The 22,416-nt window shown below is 42.9% G+C and overlaps 1 protein-coding gene across 1 annotated transcript in view; it reads left to right on the top strand.

The window, feature by feature from the left end:
- The window catches only part of LOC145407110 (glutamate receptor ionotropic, delta-1-like), a 58,052-nt gene extending 50,042 nt beyond the window's left edge, over positions 1–8,010 (top strand). Inside the window, exons 11-12 of the mRNA XM_080278129.1 lie at positions 4,686–4,843; positions 7,946–8,010. Coding sequence (XP_080134255.1) covers positions 4,686–4,843; positions 7,946–8,010 — 223 coding nt within the window. The remainder of the gene's footprint in view (positions 1–4,685; positions 4,844–7,945) is intronic.
- Positions 8,011–22,416: the final 14,406 nt, after the last annotated feature.

Below are 22,416 nucleotides of genomic sequence, written 5' to 3'. Positions count from 1 at the left end.
CTTTTTCTATGTTTGCTCTGGCCAGATGATCTTATTTTGACTGAGAAAAACTTTTAGGTCTGTCATTGTTTGTTGTTGTTAATGTTGTTGTTTTTGTTGTTGGTCTTTCTTCTTCTTCTTTCTCTTTGCCGTTGTTATTGTTGGCACTATGTTCATCTGGATGCCAACCCAGTGAGCTAAAGGTTGCCTGTTTCCTACGGTCCACCATCCTCTTTTCTAAAGATGATAGGGAGTTGAGGGACGTTTGTATATCCTCGCAGTGAAGCCGCCTGGTTGTATCGATGCCGCTGTAAGAAGGCTTCCCTCTCCAGCTCATTAGAAAAAACGGAACTTTTACATACGGTTTTCCTTAACCACTCCTCTATGAGGGCCGTCTCTTGAGTAAAAAAAAAAGTCTGATCTTAGCTAAGAAAAAAAAAAAAAGACATCCACGGGTTGAAGGGGTTGAGGAATTAATTTGATGTGTGTGTGTGTGTGTGTGTGTGTGTGTGTGTGTGTGTGTGTGTTAACCCTAGAAGCTTAATTCCAGAATCCCCAAAATGACACCCAGAGGAAACTGCGTGACATGGAGAATAAATGGTGGACTGAGCAAGCAAAAGAGCTGCAAAGACTGACTGGTACTGATGACCCACATGTGTTCTATAAATCCATAAAAACATCTATGGGCCAACCAAACACAAAGCAACTCCTATTCGATCAGCCAAAAGAGTAATGTGCTGAATACATTATTGAACTGATGATAACCGGTGGAGTACAACATCCTTCCCAACTGTTTCTCAAGCGATATATCTCCATGTCCCACCTACACTTGCAGAAACTGTTCAGGCCATTCGATATCTAAAAATAACAGAAGTCCTGGTCCTGCACACACACCACAAAGCCAGTCAGGAGACAGGACGTGTGTGCTGGGCATTCCCCAGGTCCTGTCCTCCCCACTTACTGTTTTTAAATCAGCCCATACACCACTGACCGGGCTAATGTATGGCCCGGCCTGCACAATATGTGCAGGGTATCTTTCAACGAACGAACCTGGTCCTGATGGCATATTATCTGAATTAATTAGAGAAGGTGGCCAGTTTCCCACCAGCGCCTCAAGGATCTCATACTGACTAACCGGAAGCAAGAATGAATTCCAGATGAATGGCTTACTGCTGATATTGTAACCATCTCCAGGAAGACAGAGGGCCACTCAAATTGTGACAGCAGCAGAGGTCTCTTCCTCTTTATGAATGCAAGCATAGTACCAGCCAAGATAATGTTATTCAGACTTACAAAACATATGCATTTTCCGAAACACAACGTGGATTTCGTAAGGAAAGAAGTGCCTGTGATATGAGCTTTGTTCTCGAGAGATACAAGAGAAAGGGCCACCAGCAGAGCCGTGAATATACTGAACGCATCGATCTTGCACAAGCATTTGACACTGTCAACAGAGAACTTCTATGAAATGTTCTGTCAAAATTTGTAGTTTCAAACAAATTTCTTACCATCTTAAAGAGCCTGCATGATAACACAAATGCTCGTGTGTCCATAGGTGGGAGCAAATCCGAACTCTTCAGCGTGGACGTGGGGTGAAGCAAGGATGTGTCCTGGTCCTGTAATTGTCAACATCCATCTCACTGCAGTTACCTTTTAAGTCACCAACAAATGAACCTTGTTGACGGAATAATAGTCCAGTTCCCTTTAGACGGTAACTTGTTTAATCTCAGACGTCTTCAAACACAATCAAAGACTGAAACAGCTCAGTTCCTAGGGATATAATACACTGATGACTGGTGTCATTGACATACCCCAGAAGCCCTAAAACAGACTCCCCATCGTGTCCAACATATGCCATGCAATGGGGCTCTGAATAAATGTCAGTAAAACAGAAATATTATCTCGGAGAAAAAGGCCAGCAGGGTCTCTTGCATTTAGGATAAATGACAAAAATGTAAGACAGGAGGAGAAAGTTACCTCCCTTAGAAATGTGTTCACAGATTAACATGACATTGATGTAAACGTACTTGCACGAATCAACCACGCCTCAGGCTCTTTTGGACGTCTCAGGTCCAAAGTCTTTGAGAGCACCAACTTGAGAATCGAGATGAAGATATCAGTATATACAGCTGTATGCCTCTCCATCCTCTTATACGGCGCAGAATTCTGGACTACCTACCAGCGTCACATCAAACAGCATAAGTAGTTCCACATATGATGTCGGCAGTGCATCCTAGGACTCACATGGGAGGATAAAGTCCCTCACTCACAAATTCTCCAGCAGGCAAAGTCAACCAGCACAGAAACCATGCTGTCTAAAGAGCAACTGAGATGGATTGTACACATGTTCTGCATGCCTGAGCACTGCCTTTCTCGCCAGGTTCTGTATGGCCAACTCCCTGCGGCACATTGCAACGAACAGGGACAGAAAAAAAGGTATAAAGCTCATATAAGGACAACTATGAAGAAGTGCAGCATCACACCAAAAAGATTTTGAAACCAGTGCCTCGGACAGAAAACAATGGCAAACTCTCTGCAGTGAAGGAACTGTTCATCTTGAAACAAATCAGAACCTTGCCAGGGAAGGACATAGACAACGAAGGCACAACCAAAACAGAGTTCTCCCGGTAAACTTGGACTTGACATGCCTACATGTGTGGCAAAATATGCGGATCCAGGATTGGACTGCACAGTCACACACGTTGACACCAAAGACAAAAACAAACACATCAACCTTATAGCTATAGTAGATGTCGTTTTCTGTAGCAGAAGGACTGCTTAAAGTAAGTGTGTGTGTGTGTGTGTGTGTGTGTGTGTGTGTGTGTGTGTGTGTGTGTGTGTGTGTGTGTGGAGCCATGACTTTTGATGGTATAGTTTATTCCATTGTGCAGTCTGGTGGTGGTTCTTCTTTTCATGTGCTTTCGTGTTCCTGTTTCCGGATCCCTCCTAACCTACTGCAAGCATTAGTGAGAAACACAGTTGGAATAATAGATGGGCAAAGGAATGAAGTAAAAAAAAAAAAAGGAAAAAAGAAAAAAATAAGTCATTGTGTTAAATGTTGAAATAGTTGTGGTCCCAGGTTTATCTGATATGTGAACCGTGTGGACTGCAGGCTTAATGACTTATGTCGATCTTCCCCCGCATTTCACCACCCTCCTTTCCGCGGACAGGGAAGTAATTGAGGGACGTTTGTATAACCAGGCAATTAAGCAACCCGGTTATATTGGTGCCACCCACTGAGCTCTATAATGTTGAGGGGCCTTTTCATGGGTAGCGCCGCGTAGTTTGTGTGTCCGCCGCCAGGGCAGCGCTGGTGTAGTGGCAGCCATGCTTATGCACCCTGCCTGAAGCCCGCGCCTTTTGAAATCAGCTGATGAGTCCGGAAAATATAATGCGATGGTCCATTGCGCAGCTTACAGATACAAAAATGGGCACAAGAATTCATCGAAGAGAGATGGCATTACATTTCACAGGTATGAAATATATCTTGTTGCTAATTCTACAAGATTACTGGATATGTTAAATGGCCGAGAAAGAGATTCTTCCTTCTCAAGAAACACTGATAGCAGCATCTAAAGGCTAGAGTTATTTGAGCACTTTTATTGGCAGGAGAGACAGAGTAGGCCTCTCTGTTCAGGTGAGAGTGTAGTTATGTCTGTCATGAAAGTGAGAAATGCTGTCAAATTTTGCAAAAGAAAAAAAAAATCTTAAAACAACAGCCTTTGCCACCAGTTATTTGTACAGCTGTGTTACATGTCTCTCAAAGTATTTCTATTCAGAGAATATTTGATCGTCTAAACACCAATGTTAGACACCTCTATTGTGGACAATCATGTTCACACATTAATAAAACTGATATCACAGTGCTACAGTATTATTAAGGTACATCACAATAAGAAATTTATCACAGCAGAAGCTACTCGTACGAAAGTAAGAAAGCAACTGGGTAGATTGATGGTATTTAAAAGTCAGGAAGAAGTACTGTAATTATGGAAGTATGTTTATGTACATGAAGATACGTGTAAGTAATGCTGTTAAAAGGTAATAGATACTGGCAATTTTTGATGAATATAATGTTCTTATATGCTTTATGATGGCGAAATAAATTATTTTCATATATTTGTGATCCTTCCATCGACTTCAGTTTTAACATTACTCATATAATTAAAAAGACATTAGGTTAAGACGGTTATAAAGAGAAACGAAAAAAAGGTATGTTCTGCACTGCAGCAACCTATAACGTTGTTTTAATCAGAGTCTTGGCTAAATGTATCATATAATTCGAAGAGCTAGGCAGAAAAAAAAAAATCTATTATACATGTTTGTATTATGAAATATATGCATACACAGATGCAGCAAGGAAACAGAGACAGCAGGCTAAGAACAGTGTTAGAACTGTACAACCAAGGTGGAGGCGACAAGTGCTGGTGTTACAATACTCTCGTTGCGGAGATAGCCTTTCCATATTATAGAGCTTAGTGGTTCCACCATATGAAGGAGTCCCTCTCCAGCACCACCCTCTTCCCCATCATATGATGGCGTCAGTTTTGTCTGGATATTGCTATGTATAGTTAAGGAAATTAATGAAGACTTTTTTAAACTCCTGCAGTTTGAAAAGTATATCCTAACATGAGTTCAAGTATCAGCAGGTCGTAAAAACAGAATGATTAAGATGTTAACAATTCCTCCAGTGTAATAATTCACAGGATTTTGCGGATAACTGAGTCTGGGTTGTTCAATAAATGGCTGCAAGAGGAGATCACCAACACCACCCAGTGCCTCCAGCCTCCTTCAGCCACCAGGACAGCGATATCTGGCCTTACCCTTGACTCCTTCCTTGGGTGTCTGATGCTGCTGGTGGGAGGTAAGACACAGCAACGCACTCAACAGCACCTTCACTATCATAACCACACTCTAGTTAACACTACCATTGTCATCAACTCTACCACAACCACATTATCATCAAGACTACCCCACCCACACCCACACCCACATCAACACAACCACAACCACACTCTCGTCAACACTAACTACTGCAGCCACACTTTCATCAGCTCTACCACAACTACACTGCCATCAACGCTACCACAACCACATTCATCAACACTACTACAACAATACTGTTTTCAGCACTACCACAACCACACTCATCAAAACTGCCAAAACCATACTCATCATCACTACAACAACCACACTCACCAACACTGCCAAAACCACACTCATCATCACTACCACAACCACACTCACCAACACTGCCAAAACCACACTCATCAACAACACAATAACCACACTCGTCAACACTACCACAACCACACTCACCAACACTGCCAAAACCACACTCATCAACAACACAATAACCACACTCATCAACACTACCACAACCACACTCTTATAACACCTCCTCAATCACACTTATCAACATCACCACACCAACACTGTCAGCAACACTACCATAACCACACTCATCAACACCACCCCCACCACACTCAGCAATACTACCACAACCACACTTTCATCAACACTGCCACAACCAAACTGTCATCAACACTACCACAACCACACTGTCATCAACACTACCACAACCACTCTGTCATCAACACCACCACAACCACTCTTTCATCTACACTACCACAATCACACTTATCAACACTACCACAACCACACTGTCATCAACACTACCACAACCACACTATCATCAACACTGCCACAACCAAACTGTCATCAATACTACCACAACCACACTCTCATCAACACTACCACAACCACGCTCTCATCAACACTGCCACAACCACACTCTCATTAACACTACCATAACCCCACTCTCATCAACACTACCACAACCACACTCATCAACACTACCACAACCACACTCTCATCAACACTGCCACAACCAAACTGTCATCAACACTGCCACAGCCACACTGTCATCAACACTGCCACAACCACTCTTTCATCTACACTACCACAGTCACACTTACTGTATCAACACTACCACAACCACACTGTCATCAACACTACCACAACCACACTGTCATCAACACTACCACAACCACACTGTCATCAACACTGCCACAACCACACTGTCATCAACACTGCCACAACCAAACTGTCATCAACACTGCCACAACCAAACTGTCATCAACACTACCACAACCACACACATCAACACCACCACAACCACAATCATCAACACCACCACAACCACAATCATCAACATCACCACAACCACACTCATCAACACCACCACAACCATAATCAACCACACTCATCAACACCACCACAACCACAATCATCAACATCACCACAACCACCACACTGTCATCAACGCTACCACAACCACACTGTCATCAACGCTACCACAACCACATTCATCAAAACTACCACCACCACACTGTCATCAACACTACCACAGTCACACTCATCAACACCACCACATTCACACTCATCAACACCACCACAACCACACTCATCAACACTACCATAACCACACTCATCAACACTACCATAACCACGCTCATAAACACCACCACCACAATCGTACATTCATCAACTCTACCACAACCACACTGTCATCAACGCTGCCACAACCACACTGCCATCAACACCACAACAACCACACTCATCAGCACCACCACAACCACACTCATCATTTTGCACAGTGCTTTTCATGTCCACAGCCGAGTAAGAAATTACTGAGAACTTTTGCTCGTGACTGTACCAGTAATGATGAACACGTCATTTAATGATAGTGGTGGTGGTGGTGGTAGCAGTAGTAGTAGTAGTAGTAGCAGTTGTAGTAGAAGTAGTAGTAGTAATAGTAATAGTAGTAGTAGTAGCAGTAGTAATAATAGTAGTAGTAGTAGTAGCAGTATAGTAGTAGGCTCAGCTGGAGCGTGAGCCCAGTGGACTGCAGAACGAAGTTGCTCTTCTACAGTCAACCATCCATGTTCATGGGACCAGGATGGGATTGAGGGACGCTTGAGTAACGAAGCAGCTCCACCTCCTGGTTATATTGGTGCCACTGCCTGAAGGAGTCCCTCATCAGTAGTATGGTTGCCTGGATACTTTATGTTCTTAAAAACCTGGTTATAGTACCCAGGTTATCCATGCGTTGGATACCTTGTGAGCTTTCTCTAAACATTTCCAGCTCCTTAATTATCTCGCTCTTCAGCATTCTTTATTTTTTTTTTATGATTTGTACTGGATCATTTTCACTTTAACGCTCTGAAGAAGTTTTTTTTTATGAATAATAATAATAATAATAATAATAATAATAATAATAATAATAATAATTTGTGGTAGGTGGGGGCACTCTCCATCCACTCACTCGATGTAGTGCTGCTCTCGTGTATCTGCCCCTTCCTCTCCTCCATCCTTCTTTCCTTCCATGCTCTTCTGTCTTTCATTCTTCCCTCGTCCTTCTGCCTACGGGTGACTTTACACTTCCTCTTCTGTCTTTCTTTCCTTCATTCTTTCCTCTTCCTTCTGCCTTTGGGTGACTCTACACTGAGTGACAAGACAAATGGTTTCATGTACACCACGAATCCATTTGCTACGCTGGGTGGTAATCATATAACCAAATTTTGGCGCCTGGTGGTTTAGTGAGTAATTACTTCGCTCTAATCGGATTGAGCCGGTGAAGGTTTATATCCAAGGGATGGTTGGGGTTTATTGCTCACGTAATGCCACTCAGGGATGAATGTGGCTGGTCACTCTCATCTTAAATGTCAGGGCCAACTTGTCTAGCCCCAGGCTTCAACGCTTCTCATGGGGCATTGTATGATTGGATGATGAATGAATGAATAATAATAATAATAATAATAATAATAATAACAAAAGCAAAATTTTTCCATGTTACTTCCTCTACAATTTTTTTTTTTAAATCGCTTGTCGATAGGACTGTTTCTATCATTAAAATATTAATAGTTATGATTGTGTATCTTAATAAAATGTATGTGTCTGTCAGGTTTGGAGTGTGGTGTTGTGGCGTTTGTAGTGGAGCTGTGCGTGTGGTGGATGCTGCACCGCTGACCCACCACACCTAGCATGGCCTCTCCTTCCCTCACCCGGACTTACGCGTCTCCCACACTACACCCAGTCAAGAGTATATACATTATAAGTATTGATGAATTATAATCACATACTGAAAATATGTTTAGTATTAATATTATTCATCTACTTGTCTACTTGCTCTGGTACGTTCACAGGCACTGTAACAAGGGTAACTGTTGTGAATGACTTTGTATTTACATGCATTAATTACCTATTATGTAACATTTATTCAGCATGTAAAAAGGAGGGTGTTAGTACCCCAATTACACTCAGCAGTTCAAAGTGGTGTCTTAACCCTTTATCCCTTGAGGCCGATGACGTTTTTCTTCCTATTTTTTCATGTTTTCATTTTATATCTCCTATTTTCGTCAGCTGCTTGGGAACGTTTCAGGCTGGAGATATTAAGTATAGCCTTCCTCTAGTCGGTTTAATTTCATCTGACAGAACAAGGTCTCTCATACAACATCAATGCTAAGTCGTGGATGCATGAAATTCGGTTAGCCTTAGTTATCATGTAGGAATGGATCTCCTTGGTTGCTAATTAAATCAAGACTCCAATCTAACAACACGAGCTGAAAGCGGTTAGGAATTTTTGCCAGAGATGAGTCAACGTGCTGTAGTTATAAATGCATCATTTTTGTAAGAGATATAAAGAGTTTTCAGCAGAACATCTGACAGGTAATGAAGACCAGGGTATCAATTATTAGTACCAGTATATGTTTACTATGTCATTAGATAAAGGGAAAAAGATAATGGTATTTTCCTTGTTTTAAGGCTTATACCATATCCAGGTTGCAGCTGCAAGGTCTCGAGTTCGGTTTTCTGGTCAGTCAGACTTTTGGACGAAGTTTATTTTCCCTATGTCCCTCTTCACTCAAAAATAATTCTGGCAACCTTTTTTTTTTTTATGTAAGGAAGAAGGAACCAAAGGCCATGAGCCCGCAATAACTGTTCCCACCAAGAGAAAAACAAAATACAAGAGAGAGCCAAATTCAAGATCCGATCATTTCGAGATGCCTGGACACACTGCGTTTGAAAGACTGGAGATCATAGGAAGCAGGAAATACAGACAAAGAGAGACAGTTCCAGAGTTGACCTGTTGCATAAATGAAGGACTGGGAGTAACGGTTAACTCTTGCATTAGGGAGTTGGACGGAAAAGGGATGACAGTTTGCTGCTAGACGGGTGCTACGCGCCCGTCGTAGAGGTGGAGGAATCCAAGCAGACAGTTCAAAGGAGCAGTGACCATTGAAGTAGCGGTAGAAAAGAGATAAAGATGCAACAGTGCGGCGAAGAGACAGAAGTTGAAGGGAGTCAGTAAGAGGGGGAGAGTGAGACAAAAAGCCTTTGACTTCACCCTATTGAGATGGGCTGTATATGGGGAGCCTCCCCACACATGAGAGTTGTACTCCACACAGGGGCGGATAAAACCCCTGTATAGAGTCAACAACTGTCCAGGGGTCAAGAAGGAACGGAGTCGGCTTAGCACATCTAATCTCTTGTAAGCAGTTTTTACAAGAGATGTAATATGATCTTTCCAAGACAAATCCCGAGTAAATGAAACCCAAAGCATGTTCAAGGATGATTCAGGATTAAGCTGAATATTATTAACCATTAGTGGGTACTCCTGTGGAAGATTCTGTCGGGTTGATAGGTGTAAGAACTGAGTCTTTGATGCATTAAAAGCAACAAGATTATTTTAACCCCAGTCAGAGATACGAGCCAAGTCAGACATTAGGTGTGCCATAGCCTCATCCCTTGTTTGTTGAGGTAACTGCTGAGATGGGCGTTGCAGGAACCGAATAGAAAGGTGAAGGGTGGAGTCATCAGCGTATGAGTGGATAGGGTTAGATGTACAGCTTAGAAAGTCATTAATGAATAAAAGGAAGAGAGTTGGTAATAGGACAGAGCCCTGAGGAACACCACTGTTGATTGATCTAAGAGAGGAACTATGGCCGTCTACAACAGCGGCTATAGAACGACCAGAAAGGAAGCTAGAGATGCAGGCACAGATAGAAGGATAGAAACCGTAAGAGGGCAGTTTGGAAATTAAAGATTTATGCCAGACTCGATCGAAAGCCTTAGAGATGTCAAGTGCAATGGCAAAGCTTTCGCCAAAGTCCCGAAAGGAGGATGACCAGGAGTCTGAAAGGCAGTGTGAGAAGATCGCCAGTGAAACGTCCCTGACGGAACCCATACTGACGATCCGAAAGAAGGTTGTGATAGGAAAGATGCTTTAAAATTTTTCTATTAAGAATTGACTCGAACACTTTTGAGATACAGCATGTTAAAGCAATTGGACGATAGTTAAAGGGTTGGGAATGGTCACCCTTCTTTGGGACTGGCTGAATGAGAACAAACTTCCAGCAAGAAGGAAAGGTACAAGTTGACAGACAAAGGCGAAAGAGTTTGCCTAGGCAGGGTGTAAGCACAGAAGCACAGTTCTTGAGAACAACAGGAAGGACTCCATCAGGCCCATATGCCTTGTTAGTACTGAGGCCTGTGATGGCAGAAAATTCATCACCTGAGGAAATTTTAATGTCAGCCATGAGGAAGTCAGAGGGGAGAAGTGATGGAGGAACAGCACCGGAATCGTCTAAGGTGGAACTGGAGGAGAAAGTCCGAGTGAAGAGATCTGCTTTATCAGTAGAAGAAATAGCTACAGAGCCATCAGAGTAGAAAAGAGGAGGGAAGGATGATGAGGTAAAGTTGTTAGAAACGTTTTTGGCAAGGTGCCAGGAGCAGGAAGAAATCGAGTTGGAGAGTTGAGAGCATTTAGAACGGATGAAATTATTTTTTGCAGAGCGAAGAACAGACTTAGCACGATTCCAGACAGAAACGTGTAAAAGATGTGATTCAGGGGTGGGTTGGCTCCGGTACCTTTTATAGGCCCTCTCCTTGTTGCGGACAGCATTAGAACAAGCCTGATTAAACCAAGGCTTTCTTGCAATAGTCAAAGGATATGAGAAAGGAATGTATACTTCCATGTTTGAGAGAATAACCTTCATAATGAGCAAGTCACACTCAGATGGCTCCCGGCCATGGAAGCAATAATCATTCCAGGGAAAATCAAAGAAGTACTGCCTGAGGGCCTCCTAATCCGTAGCTTCAAAGTGCCACAGATGACATTTCTTTGGAGTGTCCACAGGCCGTACTGAAGTGATAGGACAGGTTAAGGTGATAAGGCTGTGATCAGAGGAGCCCAACGGAGAGAAAAGATTAACAGTGTAAGCAGAAGGATTAGTTGTAAGGAAGAGGTCAGGTATGTTGGAGCTCTCTCCAAGACGGTCAGGGATACGGGTAGGGTGCTGTACAAGCTGCTGTAGGTCATTACGGATAGAAAAGGTGTAGGTTTGTTCACCAGGTGGATCAATGAAAGGAGAGGAGAGCCAAAGGTGGTGGTGAACATTGAAATCTCCTAGAATGGAGATTTCAGAGAAGAGAGAAATGGATAGAATGTGTTCCATCGTAAAAGTAAAATAGTCGATGAATTTGTGATAGCCAGTAGAATTAGGAGATAAATAAACAGTGCAGATATATTTAGTCAGAGAATGACAGGAAAGCCGAAGCCAGAGTGTAGAGAATTCAGAAGAATCGAGTTCAGGAACACGAAAGCAAGATAAGTCGTTGTATATATATACACAACAGCCACCTTTGGCTTTGAAATGAGTGTAGAGAAAGTAGGAGGGTACAGAAAAGAGTTTGCTGTCAGTTGCCTCAGAAGCTGAGTCTCCGTTAGGAAAAGAAGGTGAGGTTTAGAGGAGGAGAGGTGCTGCTCAACAGAGCGAAAGTTAGAGGAAAGACCACGAATGTTGCAGAAATGAAGAAGTGAGTCAGACAGTGGTTCCAGGCTGGATAGAAATTCGATTGTTTTGTGTCGTATTCTAAAGAAAAGTTGGCTCACAGCAATTTTTTTTTTTTTTTTTTGTCTACATTCATGACGCTTGTACAGTTGACAGGCATTCATTTCAAGTATTCTTCTTTATACAGAAGTAAAGGAAACTAAGAATTATATATGTATTGTATATGTGTCATGACTCTATAATATCATAACACACTACATAACAGCTAGTAACGTACAGTATACAGTATATGTAATACAGAGATTAGATGAAAATCGTGCCCTAGCGAGATGGCTAGAGGAAACAGCAATGCACAATCTCACTTAGGAATTTCACATACAGCACAATGACAGAAACTCCCCAGGCTCTGGAAGGGTCCACACACCCGTGCCCCTACACGTGACACAACCAGTCATATACATGGGAAATGGGAGGGACAGGGCAGAAGGGATTAGGAGACAATAGCGGCACGGCAAGGAGAGGAGGAAGGACCACGTGAGGTTAGCCAGTACAAAACCACTCTCACCTCAGTACTGCTCTTGAGAGATACTACCTAGAAAGCTCACCTCAGTACTACTCTTGAGATATTCCCTAACAAGAAAATAAATTGCAGTTAAACCCTAGACTCATCTTTATCTTTCTCCTGCCATCTACGACAAGTACAACGAACATTCCTTCGTAAAATCCCTACAAATCAATATACTGCTGTAATAGCTCAGCGATGACTACGGTATATTTACAACTCTGATATATATATATATATATATATATATATATATATATATATATATATATATATATATATATATATATATATATATATATGTATGTATGTATGTATGTATTTCTGTCTCACTCTGTCTGAAGATGTAATATACGAAAGTACTCACTGTTGCTCCTTTCATTTCTCCTGTGGTTATTTTGCATACATATCTTCAAGATGTAGTGAAGTCTCTGCATATATATATATATATATATATGATAATGTCATTTCGTTCACGCCTTTCAAATTAGCTGAAGATACCACCATACTTGTTTATTTAGTGACCTCGGGTTTATATGATACCTCAGCATTATCCTACAAAAAATAAAGTTATATTCCCCTATGAGTTAAAATTAAACAAGAGAAATTCGGATCGGGCTATGACGTGACCCCATAAATAAAGAGCCTTAAGCAGCAGTGCTCTCTCTCCACTCTCTCTCTCTCTCTCTCTCTCTCTCTCTCTCTCTCTCTCTCTCACACACACACACACACACACACACACACACACACACCAAGCATAAACTTCTCCTTCTCCGGAGTTTAAGGGAATTAAGCTAACCATTGAGAAAAATCAGCCGGTCTCACACACTAACCCACAAAACGTAGGCACAAGATGACTTCCATAATAAAGGGCAATTAATCATTAACACTTCAGCTGTGTTTACTCCCGGTACTATCATTACACGTTACTGAGGGTGCTAGAGAGGGGCGTCTGCATGTGGTGGCACTGATGCGACCATACGACTCCACTACAGGTCGTACAAACGTCTCTCAGCTTCCTCCGTACCCACCGAAAGGAGGAGGGTGGACTACAGGAAGACAAGTTCAGTCTGAAATCCACTGGGTATACCTTCATATGAACCTGGGTCTATAACTACAACTACTTCTACTACAACTACTTCTACTACTACTACTACTACTACCATCACCACCACTACTATTACTGCTGCTGATGGTGATGATCTCTTACTGTGGCTGCTGACAGACAATTTTATTAGATTTGAAATGGATATCAAGAAGTGACGTGGATCTAGAAACAGTCTCTGAAGATTATTTTTCTCTTCTGATATACTTTTCAAGTGATCTTACCAAGATTAAGGACATCTTTGACAGAAGGGATTAACGGAGAAAAGCAAACCTCCAAGTTTTACATAATTTATTTAAAGCATCCTACAGGGAATAAATTACACAGAAGTATGACTTGCACACTTTGTTCCTTAATGAGTTACAGAAAGTGAGATGCGGTGTCTAACCTCTCCTCAGCTGAAATCTTAGATAAGGATTTAATTTATATCTTCAAGCAGTAGTAGTAGTAGTAATATTACTACTACTACTACTACTAGTAGTAGTAGTAGTAGTAGCAGTTGCAACCCAGGCTGATCTGAATGTAAATCCGGTGGACTGCAGACTGAAATTGCCCTCTTCCAGTTGTTCACCATCCTTTTATCGAAGAATGGGGAGGGAGCTGAGGGACGTTTGTATAACCAGGTAGCTTCACCGCCCAGGTACATAGGTGCCACCACATGAAGGCACCTCTCTCCAACAACGGTCTTCCCGTATTCTTGTTAAATATTACAGTCATTAGCATCTGACGTCATTAACACGCATTGCCAAATACACCTTCATTTATGCTCACTGGTGCTAGAGAGGGACACCTTCACGTGGTAGCACCGATATAACTGGGTAGCTCCACTGCCTGGTTATACAGATCGTCTCTCAGTTCCCTCCCTATCCACCCAAATGTGGATGATGGACTGCAGAAGATCAACTTTAGTCTGCAGTTCACTGAATTCACGTTTCAGTTGAATCTGGGGCTGTAACAACAACACAATAACCACAGCAACAACAACAGCGACTACTACTACTACTACTGTCATTTCTACCACTAATACTATTATTACTACTACTGCTACTAATACTATTGACACCACGACTACTACTATTACTTTATGCTCATTGGCCAGCCGTTACCCTCACTCACACCTACCACTTAGTGAAATCCCAGGTCACTATTCTGGCGGGCATCAGGTACTCCCTACTACGTCATTCTAACCTGTTTATAATGCGGTGAACTAAGGAAGAAGTTTTTTATTTTTTTATTTTCTTCTACAAATCCCCTCTCCCGGACCCCCCTCCATACTATATTGAGGAAATCGGAATTTCTGTCGTGTGTCTATCTATCTTCAAACGACTGTACACGCTGATAGATTATAATAAATTTGTCAAGTAAGGAATTTTGGAAAACCATTATGACGAAAAAATTTCATGTCTCAAACATCCCCATTTGACCCCCCCCCCTCTCTCTCTCTCTCTAAGTACCATTTTTACTAATTTTTTCACGTTCATTTTTTCTTATGCAATCACCTCTTCTCACTTGCTCACTGTCGCATTTACTCACTCTCAGCTTTGCATTCATTCGCACAATCACTCATTCCCTCACAGTAGCTCTCATATCCTAATTAATTACTCACTCGCACGCTGTCAGTCTCACAGTCACTTTTCCCACTCACTTTGGTGAGTGGAAAAAGTGAGTGTGAGACTGACAACGTGCGATTCTCTCTCTCTCTCTCTCTCTCCTTGGGTGAACTATGCCAAATGAAATGGTGTGGTTGTATATAAAATAAAATAGAATTACATGGCGTACAAAAGGGCTGAAAGGTCACTTTATCCTCTATGAAGGTTATGGAAATCTTCATACACAGTAACACCACTGTGGAAAAAGAAAAGAAAGGAGTAAAGAAAAGGAATGCCCGTCATGAAGGCAAGTTTTGACAGTTTGGGGGCATAGAACTGTCGAATTCTATAAATTGTCTTACTATCAGCACGGGGAGGAGTATGGGTAAATGAGTATGAGATGCAGGTGTGCAAACGTTCATTTCACTTATTTCTATACAACTTATATCCTGTAATGGAACATACTGTGAACTTGCTTCTATTATTATCTGTATGTAGTTATCAAGTAAATGAATCTGCATTATTGTCTTTTTCTTATGCCTAGTATCAATGGCGCTGTGATTATAGTAAAGGAAATGTAGCGCAGAGAGCTAGACCAGGTACAAGAGGAAGTCAATGGGAAGAGATTAAATATGATATTAAAGATAAAGGTTAACTGAGATATCGTAGGTATAATGCAAATGGACTTACAGAAAACATGAGAATAACGCTAGGTTGTTTTAGGCCTGAACGCATATTCTCTCTCTCTCTCTCTCTCTCTCTCGGCAGACCCTTACATTCACTTTAGGAGAACCCCTGGTACTGAGGAGTTAATAAAGGCTATATCTATCCCCTCCATATCCAAAAGTCTCTCCTAATCTGTATACAGTCGCCTCGGTTTAGCAAGAATTAACCAGAGGAGACGTTACCGTACAGAAAGGAACTAAAGAAGATATGTGACGATTGACTCATAGCAGAGATCAAAATGAGAAATGTTCCTTCCGTAAGCAATCCTGAGGAGCCGCTTGGTAAGGTGTGGCTCAGCCTACCCTAAAAACCACTGAACTCTAATTTGTCCACGACTTATAATTCGCGACAGTGATGGCTCAGCTATTCACCACGGCATCTATTTCAGCAGGACTATTACTTGCCCTATCACTCTCAGGAAAATTTGTAATGCTTACGCGTCTAGCCCTGTTTTTAAAATCCTTCCCCAAATCAAAGCTGCATTTTACATGCTCCTTTACCTCTCCCCTTATTAAACCCAGATTACTGGCTTCTATCTTCACAACCACCTCTTTCGAAACCATATCTTATAAGGCCAACTCTTGCTTAGAAAGTTTGCTTTCCAATACCTCAGTTCTCTTAGTAATACAGTCATCCTGCTCCTGGATGGGACCTAACTGTTCAAAGAATTTCTTAACAAGTTTCTCACAATTCTTATCAGAGTGGAAAAACATGACTCTGTAATTTTTCCAGAGTTTAAACTCAGCACAGTCAAACCCCTCGCATTGAAAAACAATCACAGTATAAACACTGACTATCACATCTGGCTACCTTCTTATTACAGTGATCACAAATACACGTCTCTCGCTTTTGACCGCCCAAACCTGGTAGCCTACCCCGTCACTTTCAGCCATGATGTACTCCTCGTACTTTTGTTCCAACTCAAAACACAGTTTTCCAAAAGCAATTCCAGCCACTTTCATGGTCCTCTGCCACTCCTTATGTATTACTCCCCCACATTCAACAGAGGTAAGCTCGGTAATTAGATGTTGCAACCAAAAATCTTGAGACACATCAGGAACACTGCAGATAATCACAGAACACGCCACCAGCGCCACTGCTGGTGGGAGTCAGGTGAAGTAAATGAGAGCATAAACGTACTGTACGAGAGGGCATTTCTCGGGGTAGAGGGGAAATAGTTTGCCACGAAAATGTTCAAAATTGCCCTGATCTCCTGATTATTGTTAAACAGACTATGCATAGTACATGAATTGGCATACTGAAAACTAGTTTATATTCAGGTAATTTATATGCTTAAAATTTCAAGTTGTTTTGTATTTACGTAGAAAAATTATAGTGAGTAGTTAATCTGTATGAGAACAAATCGAAAACAAATCATTATACGATTTCATGTTAAGGAAAACACATTCTTAATAATTCGATGCTTCGAATAGCTTTAACCATAATTCCTCTCAAAGGTGCTGTACGTATTTACAGTACCAGTACATCATCATAAGCATTCTTCCCGGAAAAAAAAACAAAAAAAAATTCCCTGAAAGACAGATGTTCCTAATCCTGGGGGAGGTGCATGCCACCCAGACCCCCCTCCTAGTTCGTATATGAGTGAGAGTGAGAATGAAGTACTGTGAGAGTGTAGTACATGGAGGTAGCCTTTCCTACCTCCATGGTGTAGTGGGTTGGTAACGGCGGAGTAAAAGTGGAAAGGGTGTGAATGGGAGCGAGTGTGTGACGGCGGAGTAAAACTGGATGGGGTGAAAATGAAAGTGAGAATGTGTGGAATGAGAACAAAGATGGGATGGTGTATGAGAGAAGTAGATTGTGAATAACAATGGAGATGGATGTGGTGAATGTAGACGTAAAAGTAATGCACATCTACTGTAGACAAGTTTACGGTAGGCTACACTAATTTCCGTTTTCTCTCTTGATCCTTACCCTGGCTTGAAAGAAAATTAGAAATATTTACGTATAGCTTTACCTTACCGGAGTGCTTCCTTGCCTATGTACTGCAAACGTGAATATATCATATACCTGTATATGTGCATGTTGCATAAGTATATGTACGCACGCCTGAACACATCCCCATATCCTTATACATGCATAGGCCTACCTCTCCTGTACGTGCAGTATTTTTCTATGGTTACATGTGCGTGAATATATATGTATAGATATATATACGTATACTGTATGACTGAGTGTACATGTGCCTCTCTCTGCATACGTATGTACATGCGTGTGTATCTATGCACCATTTTACTCATCTCAAAACATGTAATGATAATTACTGTAACAACTATGTACCGTGTATGTATCATAGTATGTCTGTTCGTTATTGTGCTTGTAATGATAATTACTTCTACTGTATACCTTCTATACCCTAAAATACCGATTTTGTTTTCCTCATGCACCCCTCCCTGCTTGAATTCAGGGACAGTGTTCACCAGAGTGTTGGGGCTTGTAATGAATGGTAAATAAAGAACCTAAATAAAAAATAAAAAAAATGCGACGCCAGCAACTTTGGATCGCCACCATTGTCTGTTCCCCGCCGTTTTATTTAGTTGATTTTTCTCTTCGGATGCTCTCTCAGACAGTCCAAAAACTAGAGTCTCTGTCTTCCTCTTGCCTTTCTATTTTCAGTCTAGAAACAAGCAATCACTTTCATAATAATAATAATAATAATTGTAATGCTAGGTGTAAAAGGCCCGACTCGGTCCTAGAACACCTAACGTGTAGCGGGGTCCTATTTCGAGACCGGGGCTTAGTGCAATAAAGAGAGGTAGGACACAAAAACTCCAGGCAATAACCTTTACACGTATATTACCACAGTCAGACACAGGACAAAACAGCGATATTACAACACAGTAGGCTATGTGGTAGAGAAATAAAACCTTAATTAGGATATTAGTATCTCGCAGGATACTGGCTTAACAGATACTGATGCCAACACAGTATTTCTAGTGCACAGGTGTACAGGGAATACAGGTGCGCGTGGGAGCGCGGGAAGTGGGTCTCATGGGGGGGGGGGCGAGGGGAGTGACTCGCGGCGGGTCAGAACAGAGTTATAGTAATATTGGGAGGGAGTAAGTATTAAGTATTATTAATTCAAACTTAGTAATTTTTTGATAGCAAAGGGGTTTTGACTACTGATTCTATTCCTCGTTTACATTCATACCAGCTGCTGGGAGGAGATTCTTAAAGAGAGGGTGGAGGACACTGGGAATTCACTGTGTTTATGGTAATACAAGCGGGAGAATATTATTAACACTTTTCTCTACTGTTTCCTGTAACAAAGGACATTGGTGTATTTTACTATAGAGGATTTCTCGGGATAGTAGTCTTACTGGTTTTCTGCAAGGGCGTCACTCGTGAGTCTGATTCACCAGAACTTAGTTTCTGCACTCCTCCTTACTCATCCACCCGTGATTTCACTCGCCCTGATATTCAACATACATTAAGTCACTGCATCACTGTTACACTAATTCTGGGGCAACGTCACACGTAGCATAAGTCACTTAATTAATTCTGGGGCAACACCACACTTAACATGATTCACTCATATAGTGGGGGCGGCGGGGAGACACGCCGGCGACAACTCTGCCGGAATAGGGGCACCGCCAAGTGAGGGCGTGCCGAGAGGGCACGGGACGACTCGCAGGGGCGTCCTCTCTCGTCCAGGGCTGCAGGTGGCGAAGGGGCCCGTAATCTCCGGGCTAGGTTCAGGAGTGTGACCCTCAGGACTGGGGCCAAACAGGTCCAGGAATCTCTGGCTCAGGTCTCGGCCGGAGGTGGAGGTCTTACGCCGTCTTGGGGGCGTGGAGAGATCCCACCCGGGCGTCCTTGGGAGGGTCTGGACTGAGGGCTGCTGTCCCCAGAGTCGAGGGGCGCCGTCAGGGAGGGGCTGCGGCACCGACCTGAACTAGGGTTCATCAGGAGGGTCTTCTCCAGGGCCAGCCATAGGAAGCGGAGGCCAGGGGAAGCCGTAAGGCCTCGCTGGGGTTCTCCGATGCTAGAGGCCCGGGCTCTCGTCTCACGCTGGGGCGATGACACTGCCGACACCTCTCTCTGGCCGTGGGGCCCGGCAATCAGCCGTGGCTGCCCAAGGGCGCAACTATGAGGCGCCAAGGCCCGGCTACTGGCCATGGCCTGAGTTGGGGAATCAGCGCGGCTCTGGACACCTTCGGAGCGGCAAGCACCTTCAGAGCAGCAACCGGCAGTCTGATGAAGGCGGGAGCAGCCACAGGCTGTCTCCTTCTGCCGGAGGGAGGAGCGGCTATAGACCGACTCGGGGGCAGCACCTTCGGAGCTGCAATTGGCCATCTGACGAAGACGGGAGTGGCCACAGGCCGTCTCCTTCTGCTGGAAGGAAGAGCGGTTATAGGCCGACTCGGGGGCAGCACCTTCGGAGCGGCAATCGGCCATCTGCCGAAGGCGGGAGCTGTCACAGGCCGTCTAATTCTGCCAGAGGGAGGAGCAGCTATAGGCCGACTCGGGGACAGCACCTTCAGAGCGGCAATCGGTCGTCTGATGAAGGCGGGAGTGGCCACAGGCCGTCTTCTTCTGCTGGAGGGAGGAGCAGCAATAGGCCAACTCGGGGGCAGCACCTGTGGAGCGGCAATTGGCCATCTGATGAAGGCGGGAGCGGCTACAGGCACACTCCTGAGGGGTGCTGTTTGGAGCTGGATAGGCAGCTCCACTCCAATCTGATCTGGCAGTCCCACTCCCTGAAGGTAGTGTCATCTTCCTGCTAGGGCGATGGTGCGGCAGCTGGGTGCTATAGGGGCGCACGGCCCTGGCTGACTTATGCCTTTGTACATGGCATCCTGTGGTTCGGCTGCGGCTACCCCATGGGGTCCGGGTGGGGGTGTCGGTGAGTTTCTGGGGGCACTATGCTGTAGCTCGCGCATGTTACCTGTCGGGGAGTTTCTGGGGGCACTATGCTGTAGCTCACGCATTTTAATAATAATAATAATAATAATAATGCTATTCAGTTTGGCATATACAATCACAAGTGGCACATTAAATACTGAACGAGTGTTTCAAAGTATCAGCCATCCTTGAAACCAACCAAGATAACCCAATAAGGCCTCTCTGGCGTATTTCCATTGGGGTCCTTTATTTGGGATCAGTGTTAGCTGAGGGCAATGGGGAGTAGTTAGTCTTATTCTAAAGGTAATCTTAGCTGAAGCTATATTAATTTGCAAACAAAAATGTAAGGAAAAAAACATCACTTTGTTGGTAACATACTTAAAAGTATCAGCAACTAAGGAGCATTTTGTGGTACAAATATTTGTCAGCATCTCTGACACAGGCAGCCTGTTGAAGGTATCTTTTTAGATATTTCTTGAAAGAACAAAGGCTTCTTCTTGCTTTTGTACTGTGAGGCAAACTGTTCCGGCCTTTGGTTGCTTCATAGAAGAGTGTACACACTTCCTCGCCTTTACTGTTTGGTGCATCAAAATTTAACATTCTGCCTCTTGTATTATGGCGAGCACAAGCCCTAGATTTAAAAAAGAAAAATTCCCTCAGATATTCACGTGCAACTTTGTATTAAATTTTATATGTTTTGTGCAGTCTCAGTTGTTTAGTCCTGTCTGCTACCCATAACATTCCAAGTTCATTTAGTTCATGAAAGCCTACATGTGACCCAGGTTCTAGATTCAGCACACAGGTATACCTTATTACATTGTTTTGAAGGACTTGGAGCCTCTGTTTTTATTATTTGCTGAGGGCAGGGTACCATATGCTGATATTGCATACCCAGAACATGTCCCAAGAGGTTTCATAATTTGTCTCTGTACAAGCTCTTCTCAGCATTTCCTCATTCGTCATTCTCGCCGTCCATGGTATCCTCATCATTCTCCTAAGACCACATCTCTACCTCCTCAGTTCTCTTCCTCATATTCTTCTTCACCCTCCACGTCTCACATCCATATAATAGTGTCAACCAAACAACTCACTTCAAAACTCTCAATTATTAGGCACACATTCATACAGATATTAGTTATTTCTCATTCTTCAAAATGCTGTTTTTGCTATTCCTATTCTTCGTTTCATTTCGTGACCACTATTACCATAATAAGGTACTGGCAATATACTTCCAAGGTACGAACACTCTCCGACTTGCCGTACAGTATGTCCTCTTATGTTTATTTTGACATCAATTTCCTGTAGTTTCTTGGTTACTCCCACTACTTCTGCCTTTCTGATACTAAGCTTCAAACTCCCTCTTTAACACGTTCCCGTCAGTCCATCCAATATTGCCTGTTGACTCTCCCCACTAACCTGCAGCAGCAGTGTCATCAGCATACCTGAAATTGTTCACATTCCTTGCCTCAGCCTTGCTTTCTTTCAGGTGATCAATTTCCTCCTTAAAAACCTCTGTAAATCTTTCACTTCCTGTGTATGCAAAGTCCTTGAGAGAAAACTTTTAGCTAGGCTCCGCCATGTTGTTCGATATAAACTTTTTCCTCGCCTCTTCGGTTTCCTCCAGGGTCACAGCATGCAACATTGCATTACAGATACACTTTTTCACCTCATCCTCCTCTTCCACAGGCTTTATTGACCTCAAAACTATCTTCGATGTCACAAACCGAGATGTATTCC

Source organism: Coenobita brevimanus, chromosome 72 (assembly GCF_032717465.1).
Source record: "Coenobita brevimanus isolate Jiangsu-jjx chromosome 72, ASM3271746v2, whole genome shotgun sequence".
NCBI classification, from domain to species: domain Eukaryota; kingdom Metazoa; phylum Arthropoda; class Malacostraca; order Decapoda; family Coenobitidae; genus Coenobita; species Coenobita brevimanus.
This window is presented reverse-complemented; position numbering and strand designations above follow the sequence as displayed.